This window comes from Passer domesticus, chromosome 9 (assembly GCF_036417665.1).
Source record: "Passer domesticus isolate bPasDom1 chromosome 9, bPasDom1.hap1, whole genome shotgun sequence".
In the NCBI taxonomy this organism is placed as follows: domain Eukaryota; kingdom Metazoa; phylum Chordata; class Aves; order Passeriformes; family Passeridae; genus Passer; species Passer domesticus.
The window spans coordinates 6932228-6943024 of record NC_087482.1 but is presented as its reverse complement, the minus strand read 5'-3'; the positions used below and the strand labels follow the sequence as shown (position 1 = coordinate 6943024).

The 10797-nt window shown below is 50.5% G+C and overlaps 1 protein-coding gene and 1 long non-coding RNA gene across 2 annotated transcripts in view; one reads left to right on the top strand and one right to left on the bottom strand.

Moving 5' to 3' along the window:
- Nucleotides 1–645: 645 nt before the first annotated feature.
- Nucleotides 646–1522, bottom strand: LOC135307485 (uncharacterized). The gene is made up of 3 exons (XR_010368210.1): nt 1395–1522; nt 1206–1307; nt 646–747 (listed from the first exon to the last, which is right to left on the bottom strand). It is a non-coding gene; the product is annotated as an uncharacterized LOC135307485 (long non-coding RNA).
- Nucleotides 1523–4526: 3004 nt separating this feature from the next.
- Nucleotides 4527–10797, top strand: part of LOC135308315 (IQ motif and SEC7 domain-containing protein 1-like) — a 171876-nt gene continuing 165605 nt past the window's right edge. The window contains exon 1 of the mRNA XM_064433256.1: nt 4527–4610. Within this exon, the coding sequence (XP_064289326.1) occupies nt 4580–4610 (31 nt within the window). The 5' untranslated portion in view covers nt 4527–4579. The remainder of the gene's footprint in view (nt 4611–10797) is intronic.

Here is a 10797-nt window from a genome sequence, read left to right as displayed (position 1 = left end):
CAGATGAGAACACTTTCCAGGGTGTGCTGGGATCCCCTTCTGCCACAGAGAACTGGCCACTGCCAGGGGTTCGGGTAAGGCCGTGGGAGCCAGATGTGAATGGACATGGCCAAAGCTGCCAAGGGGCCTGGGGAGCTCTGGGCTGCCTCCTGGTCACTCTCCACACTCTTTCCCTGCCCTCAGCAACATCCCAGGGAGGGGTGGCTGGAGCAGCGCATGGCCCCGGGCCTCTGTCCTTCACATACAAAAGAAATCCTCACAAAAGCCCTGGGGAAAACTGCAGCAGGCAGTGCCACAGCTGTCGCTCCCTCCCTCTGTCCCTCCTCCCCTCCTTCTGCGGTGACACCTCCCAGATCGCAAGGGCAAACAGCCAGGCCCTCTCAGGACACACTGGAGCCTTGCTCTCCCCCTCTGTCCTTTCCCCACCGTGGGCACCCCGTGCAGTCGCTGCCAGGTTTCAGGACATGTCTCCCACGGAGGGACCCCAGCAGGGCTGCTCTGGACCTGAGTGCCCTGAGCCTGCTCGGGATAATTCCCCTGGGCTGTGTCGCTCTAGTCCAGGCTGTGCCCGCACTGCCAAGCAGCAGAGAGGGCAGCTCAAGCCTCAGCAGGGCTCAGGCCCAGAGGCACAGCAATTACCTCCTGTGCCTGTGCCTGGCATGGCCTCCCTTCCTGCAGCAGAGGCTGGCATGCAACCACTGCTTCCTCCGGGAAATGCTTCTTTCTCCGCAGGCTCTCCTTTCCTTTCTGGAGAATGGAAAAGAAACAGCTGGATCAGATGGAAACATTCCTGACTGGGAATGGGGAAGGGGACAATTTCAGGAGGCATCACTTGTGAAAGGAATGCATAAGGATCAGAAAACACCCAGGATTTTGGGACAACGCAAGGCTGCTTCCTTCCCCAAACAGCCCCAACATCTGATCTGCCTGGACATCAGGAATTTGCAGGGGATCTGAGCGTGGGCACGGACTGTGGTGCAATTGGGGCTGCTTGTCAGCTGATGCCAAATGCCTTCCTGCAGAGGCTGGGCAGAAGCTGCAGCCAGGCCAGGCTGGGAAACAGCCCTGCAGGGCGTGAAAGCAGCAGCGGGGCAGCGAGGCTGCCATGGATCCCTTCCTGCTGTGCCGGGCACGGCGTGTCCAGATGTGCAGCCAAAGCCCCCGGCTCCTGTGTGCCAGGCGAAGCATGAAGCAAATGCACCCACCTTGTCGTCCCTGCAGCACTTCCGTCAGCATTTGCCACATGATTTCTAATGGATTCTGGAATTTCTTGTCTGCCATGTCTTTGATCTCTTCTGGTGGAGGACCTTAAGAGAAAGTAGTTCCATTTCCCAGGAATGGATCCCATAAAAGCAGGGCTCAGCCTGTGGGGTCATCAGGGACACACTACTCACCTCTGCGATGGGAGCCAGGCTTCTGTGTAGGAATCAGCAAAGGAGCTGGAGAAGTCCTCCCTGCAGACACACCTGTAACTCAACAGCCACAGAAGCTTCTGCCATCTCTGCTGATCTGCACGGGCACCACTGAGCCACAGGAGCGGTGAGGGGATCGTGCAGGGCGAGGGCACACACGTGCATGGTTCTGTGCTGGCACCTGCAGCGCTGCCTCCCTGGCCCAGCTTTGGGCTCTGAGCTGGCAGCTCTCCAAGGGGAAAGGCTTTGACGTACCCTCAGCATCTCCCAGAGGCTCAGTCCTGGACGTGGCTTGGGAAGCTGCACCACCTTCACCAGCAGGTTCAGCTGCAAAGAAAGACAGGACAGAAGACCTGTAAATCCACCAACAGAAACACCAGCCAAACCTCACTAAAAAGTCACCACTACTCCTTGAAGTAAAATAGACTGATGCATGTTCATACCTAAGCTTGTAAGCTGTAAAACCCATTGTTATGAGAAGAAAAATATTTTATTTTAAACTGTATTATTCATGAGGTTGTTTTAAGTGAACTGAATATTTAAGGTGTGATATGCAAATTTATTTCAAAAAATAAAATATTTTAGTGCTTTTGTTATAACAGACAAAAGAAATAGAAGTAAAAGCTAATGAAACACTGTAAAGAATATATTAGAACAACAATATGATTCGTGAAAAATTGGGAAAAAATTAAGTATATAAGATACAAACCAGATTTAAGTTCCAAGAAAGACTAAAAGTAACATTAAATCAGATAGGATATAACAAAAGCCGTTAGATATTTAATAAGGATCAAATTAAAATAAAGGAAAACAGCCAAGTATAGCTGAAAGAAAGAGAAGTGTACAGACTAATTACAACTTTACAGCTAAAATGTCAAAGAAATAAAACTATAACAATTAGAAATAAGCAGATGCTATCCTAAATCCTGAAAAACAATTTAAAAGGCTCTTATAAATCTTATGAAGTAAATACTGAGAATGAGACGAATGACGTCAGTGACTAGATCCCAAGGTGTAAGCTCTGCTACCAAGAAGATACAGATCTTGGCCCTTTGGCTGCAACCCAAAGGGGCTTTGAGAGAGCTAGAGTGTTAAAACTGCAGAGGATTATTGTCACTGTATTAGTCATCCAAGCCCAAAAAGAATGAGCCATATGCACACTCCCAAGTTAGTGCAGTACGCTATAATGTTAACAAATTCAGAATGTGCACTATGAGTAGTAAAAGACACTGCAAAAAAGAAAATGTGAAATAGAGCAAAAAGAATAAAATGGCAAAATTTGTAAGCAATATATTAAAACTTTTTGTTCTGGAAGAGCTAGAGAAGAAATAAATCCTGAGAGTAGAATAAAGCAAATTGCTCAAGAATTAGAAAACAAGAACATGAGACAGTTATAAAGACACATTTTAGCAGGCAACATAAGAAAACATGAAAAACTTATTTTACAAATATTACCAGCCTTAAACGACTATGGAGTCAAAATATATCTAAATTACAATAAGCACATGCATTGATATAAAAAAATATAATTGACAATCCAAAGAAAAGAAATTAAAGATTTAGAATAATCTACCTTATGAGAAGAGCTGTTAATTTTATACCCTGACTAGTAGTATGAAAGTGTAGTTGTCAAGTTTTATAAATACTAAACATAAAATTAGAAAATAAGTAAGCTTTGTCAAAGTGTATCCTAAAAGTACAAATTTAATAAATTAATAGAGAAAGGGAGGGATTCTGATAGATTGTATGCACAAATTCATGCTGAGACTACAGTAATCTCGCCTAATGAAAATCCTAGCATAACAAAGGAGGGTTCAGGGCAATCAACATGCACCAAAATCCTAGCCTGAATATTCGTCCCCAGAAACGCTGATTCCAGAAGATTATTTCTCTGACCAAACCTCAGCAATGTGCATTCGATTTGCATCATCTATAAGGTAAATGTGTGCCTCCTAGAATGCATATTGCAGGAGATTTTCCTCTAACCAAGTGAATTTTTTACCAGTTTTGGGGAAACTCTCAGCAAGAGCTGCAGCAAGAAAGGAAAAAATACATGAATATGCAAAAAGGATAAAAACAACCATAAGAAAGCAGAAAAACTGCTGCCCTCCACACCGCTTGGAGCTTGGAAATGGACAAAAAAGACTTTGAGAGAGCTGTCCCTTCGTGATGCACAGGGGAGAGAAATGCCCCACCTGTCTCACCTGACGCTGTCAGCCTGGTTCAGGGCCAATCTGATATTTGCTTCTAGATTTTCTACGACTGAATTTTAATTATGGAATAAATTCTCCTTATTAATCAGAAAAAGCTAATTCATTTAAAACATCCGGGACTCCTGGAACCCTCATCAGGGACCCCAAAATATCCCTTTGTGCCTCTTCAGGTCCAGGCCCAGATGATCCCACAGAAGGAAATGTGCCCTCAGCCCAGGGACGCTCAGCATGGGCTCCCCCATCCCCTCGGGGCCCTGCCGCTGGGCACAGCAGCCCCTGCCTGGCTCCTGCCTGCCCACACCGTGGCCATCCACGGCTGCTCCTGGACATGGAGCTCAGGCAGTGCTGCTGCCAGGTGGGCTTTGCTGGTGCTACCACCAGGACAATCTGGTCACAGCTGCATCTCTCTACTGCAACAGAAGAGCTGATTTGGGAAGTGCTGTGCTGCCCCATTTCTTCAGCCCCACTAGCTGCCCACACCCACAGTGGCACTGGGCCGCCCCCAGAAAACTGTCGAATCTGGGCTGTGGCTGCAGGGCACAGCTGCTCTACAGCACAGGTGGACTGCCTTGGGGGTAGGACTGCACTGAGGGTAGGGACAAGGAACGGGGTGAGGTCTGCTCTATGATTTCCGAAGGTGATTATTCTACAGACCATCAGGGCCAGGCCAACACTGCACTAAAGGCATACACCAACTTACAAACCTGGCAGGGTCCCAGGGCAGGATCCAATCTTTAGCCAATTAGGAGAAACTGAGGGTGGAACACCAGGCGGGGAATACAAGGTTTAAACCAATTGGGGATTACAGGGGAGGGGAAGAACTTAAACAAACCAATGGGGTTTCGAAGGATACAAAATTGATAGGAAAATTTCTAGAGCAAGGGGCAAGCTTGGAGAGGGACTGACATGCAATGGGAGGAGGAACAGTGAACAAAAGGGCAGGTCTTTGGGGAAATGGACAAGTGGAGCAAAACCAACACATGGGGTAAAGGAGCAAGCCCTTGGTAATAAAATATGCTATAACAATAGAAAATAAGGGGAGAGGTATAAAACTGACTGCTAGGACCGAATTACAATCAAAGACATGAACTGCAGTGCCGAAACTCTGAGTTGAGGTTCAGTTGAGCACTTCCAAATAATTTCCTGGCAGAAACAGATAGCCAGACTTGCCCTTATCACATGCAAACAGAGGGTTCCCCAACAGCAACCCATTCTGAGGCTCTTCTGGGAATGGGAAACACGTGTTGTGGGGTCGGCCGCATCTGTGGGAGCCATGGGGAGCGTGAGCCCCTGCTGTGCTGCACTGCTGAGCTGGCAGCACGGTGGATACGGGCAGGATGTTCTCTGTTTCCCCCAGAGCTGGGGCCTGCAGGCACCTTGCCGGCCCTTGGCACAGGCTGTGCCAGCCAACAAAGCCCAGCAGGCCGGGAGGAGAGCCCGGGGGCAGCGCAGCTACTTGGGCAGTGGCTGCTGCCAGGGACACGGGCCAAAGCCATCCCTGAGCAGCCAATGCCACCTCTGGCCCTCCCTAACAAATTCTAGGTTACATCTGTGAATTTCATGCTACACTTTCCTTCATGTTTTTCCCAATACCAGGACGTTTCTATGTATAGTAATGCCCTTGAGAATCTCTGATTATTTTCAGGTTTTATTTTCTTTTTTTTTTTTTTTTTTTTAGTTAAGACAGATGAAACAGCCTTATTGGTCTTAGTTTTGGCAGGTCTTTTTTTTTTTTTCTTTGCATGATGGTTTACTTATTATCTACATTTAAGCTTGTTTTTATTTATGGGTTTTTTGTTCCCCAAGCAATTATTTTGACAGTCTTTTGTTCACTTCTTACTTAATGTTCCATAGATGAATAGTTTGGACTCTCTTTTTATAGTAATATGAAGATCTGAGAAAGCTCTATTTTTAATTTTGATAACATTCTCTCTCCCCGCTCCTAGCTTTCACAATGATCGTTTTTGAAACATCACTGAGGATAGGTAGAGTTATTTGGGAAATAACCAATAGGCTTGGCTTAACCTGGGTATTGGATTATTATTTTCAGTGCTATAAACCTACATTGCTTCAAGGTTCACACCACGGTCCTGATTTGTGGCTCAATGCATGGATGACTGTCTGAATTAAAAGAATGTTTGTGAGGCAGCTGAAGAGCTTAGACCTCAGCGATTAAAATTCCTGGGAGGAGGAGGTGGAGGAAGAAAGGATAAAATCCTGATTCAAAGGGTTTTTTCTCACTTCTAGTATGCCAGAAGTATGGTAGACTACACCTGTATTCAAATGGCATTTACTTACAGAACAACTCTCTACAGTGTCAGACTCCAGGAGAAATGACTCAACACTTTGCCTCCCAATGCATCAGCTTTAATTCTAGTGAGAGGTAGGCCTTAATTACAGTCCGATTAGAGCAAATCAACAAAGCAGTCTTGCCATTGTGAGAGTGGCAAGAGGAATTTGCTTGTGAACAGATGAATATGTCCCACTCAGTAATGAACAAAATTTGCCCTGACTTGGAAGAAAGTAGACAAGGAGCAATGCAGTATTTGGGTTTTATTCAGGGATAAATGGGGCAAGAAGCTGTAACAACTTACCTGTTTTACAGAACACAAGTACTGATATGGCCAATAATGAACCCACATGAAGGGATCTTCAGGACATTCCTTTATTTCTCTAACCAGGAATGGGCAGCAAAATGCTGGCATTTATCTGAACTGGAAGCCGTGTTCCTCTCCTGTTTCTCCTTGAGCACACTGAGTGTTATTTGCAGACTTCACTGTCCAGCCCATCAATCCTCTCATGGCCAATTGCTAAATGGCACAAGTACCAAAATACAGGTGCCAGCACAATCAGCCCAGCACTAATGCAGCACTGCTTTGATGGTGCACAGGAGTACAGAATGGCTTGGCTTGGAAGGGACATTTAAAGGCCATCTTGTCCCAATGCCCTGCAATGAGCAGGGGACAGCTTGAACTAGGTGAGGTTGCTCAGAGCAGGAGCTTGAATGTCTGCAGGGATGGATGTCCACCTCTCTGGGCAACCTGTGCCAGGGTTTCAAAAGCAAATGTGTAAAATGTGTTTGTTTCATCTAGTCTGAATTGACCATCTTTTAGATTAAAACCATTCCCTCTCTGTCTGGTCACAAAAGGCTCTACTAAAAATTCTGTCCCGTCTCTTTACAAGCCCCCAGAAGACACTGAAAGGCAGCAATCAGGTGTCCCTGGAGTCTTCTCTCTTCCAGGCTGAACACTGCCAGCTCTCCCAGCCTGTGTCTCCAAAGCAGAAGGGCTCCAGCCCTCAGAGCATTTTGTCCCTCCTCTGGACTAGATCTCACGGGACCATGTCCTTCCTGTCTTGGGGACCCAGAGCAGGATGCAGTACTCTGTCGTGGGAGAGATCGAGACACTACAAGGCAACACAGTCCATTTCCAGAAGGCTTCAAACCCTGTTTTTATTCTAGCCTGCATGCTTTTTCTCCATTCTTACAAAGCTCTTAAGTTTATACTTTACTTATTGGTCACGAGATACAAACAAAATACTCATTGAAATAGGGAGTTGCAGGTTTCTCTTATTTATCCTTCTTTCTTTCTTGGTTTCTATGTCAACAACCTTGGTAGAAAATTCTTTCAGGGGTTAGCATGGATCCTCTTATCAAACTTCTCGATGGCTCACAGAGGTCACTGTAAAACCTCTTCCACAGTACTCCAGGTGGGGTCTCACCAGAGCAGAGAGGTGGAATCACCTCCTTCAACCTGCTGGGCACTCTCCCTTGGATGCACATGGCTGCCTCATGTCCAGCCTCTCTTCTAGCAGCAACCCCAAGTCCTTGGTGGAGCTGCTCTCCATCCCTTCATGTCCCAGCCTGTGAGAAATCAGCTGAGCTGGGACTGTGTCACAGCCCTTGGGCAGAGCAGCTGGGCAGGATGAGCTCGCTCCCGAAGAAGGCAGATCCAGCTCCCGAAACAACTGCACCCTGGCCATGAGCTCACAGCAGGCTCTGAGGTCCCAGAGGTCCCAGAGCCCCGTGGTTGCACAGCAGCACAAGGAGCCAGCAGTCAGTCCCTGAGCACAACTGTTGCGGCAGCAGCGGCGGTGGCAGCAGCGGTGCTGACGTTGGGACAGCGGTGTCGGGACAGCGGTGGCAGCAAGAGCTGCGGGACTGGCAGAGGGCAAGGCAGCATGGCCCTTGCTCTGCGCCTCCTACTCCTGCTGCTCCTGGCCGTGGCCCTGCCTGCCAGGGCTGCCCAGGCTGCTCCGCTGCAAGCGCGGGGAGCAGGTGAGCCGGCAGCCTGGCTGCCCTTTCCCGGGACAGCGCTCCCTGCTCCCCGGGAAGCGCTGGGGATGGTTTTGCCCAGGGCTTTGGGGAGGGGTTCCTCTGTGGGAGGGAGGGAGGGAGGGAGGGAGGGAGGGAGGGAGGGAGGGAGGGAGGGAGGGGGGGAGGGAGGGAGGGAGGGAGGGAGGGAGGGAGACCCCAGGGGCCTGGGGCTTCCTCAGTTTCCACTCCAAGGATGTTCCACAGAGCTAGGAAATAGTGTGGAGAGTGACCGGGGCAAGGCCATAGCTCCCCAGCCCCTGGTACTGCTTTGGTCATGGCCATTGACATCTGGCTCCCATGGCCTTATCCGACCCATCCTCATGAAGAGGAACTACCTTTCTCTAATGTCCTCGAAGAGACAAGACCCAAGATACAGAAGACAAAAAATCCCTGGAGGCAGCCAAACATCTGGACCAGATGATGAGTGCACAGGTGAGACGCCATGGTCAGTGCATTTCCCTCCCTTGGTCAGTGCATTTCCCTCCCTTTCAGTGCCCAGATCCCTAAGGCAGAAGGAAATTCCGGTACACCATGGAAACACTTCTGATCTGTGCTCCCTTCTAGGTGAGGGTGCTGGGATGGCTTCTCCAGGAGCGGGGATGGAAGATGATTTGGAGCCCTTGGGAATTTCTGCAGGTTAGTTCACCAGTTTCCCTCAGAGAATAATTATTGTAATCCTGGAAGAAAAAGGTGACAGAAGCTTCTCTGGCTGTTGAGTTCCAGGTGTGTCTGCAGGGAGGACTTTTCAAGCCCCAGGGCTGGATGCTGCACACAATCCCAGCTCCCATGGCAGGGGTGAGTAGTGTGTCCCTGCTGACACCACAGGCTGAGTCCTATTTTTGTGGGATCCATCCACACGAACTGGAAGTACTTTTAAGGTCCTCCAACAGGCAGTACCAAAGAGGAGACAGTATGTTCCTGGAGTCAGCAAAACATCTGGGCCAGATGCTGAGTGACCTGGAGAGATGCTGTGGTGGGTGCATTTCCCTCATGCTTCCCCTGGGACTCAGCAGCCGGGGGCTTTGGCTGCACATCTGGACACGCCATGCCCGGCACAGTGGGAAGGGATCCATGGCAGCCTCGCTGCCCCGCTGCTGCTTTCACGCCCTGCAGGGCTGCTTCCCAGCCTGGCCTGGCTGCAGCTTCTGCCCAGCCTCTGCAGGAAGGCATTTGGCATCTCCTGCCAGGGAGCCCAAACTGCACCATAGGCCATGCCCACCCTGAGATCCTCTACAATTTCCCAGTCTCCAGGCAGATCAGGAGGGGTGGTGCTTTGGAGAAGGCAGGGGCCTGTCCAATCCCAAAAGCTCATCTGATTTCCTCATCCTTGTCCATGACATTCACCAGTGTTAGCTTCTGAAGATGACACCTCCCCAATGGGGAACTGTCCCATCTGATCCATCTGTCCCTTTCCTTTCTCCAGCGATTACCCAAAACTTGGCACAGAAGGTGGCTGATCCAGGAAGAAGCAGTGGCTCAGTGGCAGCCTCTTCTGCAGGAGAACAGGCAGTTCCAGGCACTGGCACAGCAGGTGATGCCTCCAGTGTCTCCTGAGAGGGCCTGAGCCTGTCCCCTGGGGCTGGGGGAGCTGTGACGGGGCAGGGAGGGCCAGGGCTGGCAGTGGCTGCTCAGGGATGGCTTTGGCCCGTGTCCCTGGCAGCAGCCGCTGCCCAAGCAGCTGCGCTACCCCCGGGCTCTCCTCCCGACCTGCTGGGCTTTGTTGGCTGGCACAGCCTGTGCCAAGGGCCGGCAAGGTGCCTGCAGGCCCCAGCTCTGGGGGAAACAGAGAACGTCCTGCCCGTATCCACCGTGCTGCCAGCTCAGCAGTGCATCACAGCAGGGGCTCACGCTCCCCATTGCTCCCACAGATGCAGCCGGCACCACAACACAACTGCCCGATGCCCAGAAGGGCCTCGGAAGGGGCTTCTGTAAGGAAGCAGGGTGCTGGGCAGGGGTAATGGCAGGCCTGCTTTTTTTGGAGTTTATCTTCATCTTATGCTGTGTCCAAATTCATTTTTACTGGAAGAGAAAATGGTGAGTGCTTTCTTCATCTTTTCCTGAAACAGCTTCTTATGAAGATCTAATGCAGACAGGAAACATTCACAGGGAGGCTGCAATGGAGTTGTGGCCAGGCTATGATTGTCCAAAGAACTCTGCTGCTGCCCAGTGCTTCCATTGGCCTCTCAATTGCTGGGCCTTGTCCTGGGGGCCCCGTTGGGGCAGCAGCCAGTGCTGGCTTCCACTGAGGCTGCCTGGCCAAGAGCAGCCCCAGGGGCACAGGGCAGAGGCAGAGGGAGGTGGGGAGGAGAAAGAGCAGGGCCGAAGTTGCCCTTGAATGTCAGAGGCGCTCTGGGGCCCGCTCCTGGCCAGGGACCCTGCCCAGAGCCGTGCCCTGCTGGCCGGGGCCTTGAGGGGCAGCTGTCCAGCTGGGCCCAGCTGTGCACGAGGGTCCCTGTGTGCCACTGGCAGCTGGGGCCTCAGCCACCTCCTCTCTTCACAGGTACTCTGGTGCATGTTCAGAAGACGCACCTAAAACAGAGGCAATGAGAACCTGAAACTTTATCCCAGCTCTCCACTTCTGCCCCTATCTGCCCTGCCGTGGCTGCATCCCCGCCATGAGGCCGTCCCAAAACCCACCCCTCCTCAACGAGACCCTCTCCCCCTGAGCCCCCTGGTCCTGTTCCCCGGCCAGGACTGAAGGTAGGTAGCCCTTGTCTGCCAGGGCAGCGCTTGGCCTATATTTTATGTTCAAATAAAGAAATTGAGTTTTTGCAGCTACGTCTGGGTGGGTAGCAGCAGCAAAGCCCACCCGGCACCAGCACTGACCGAGCTCCATGCCCAGGAGCAGCCGTGGATG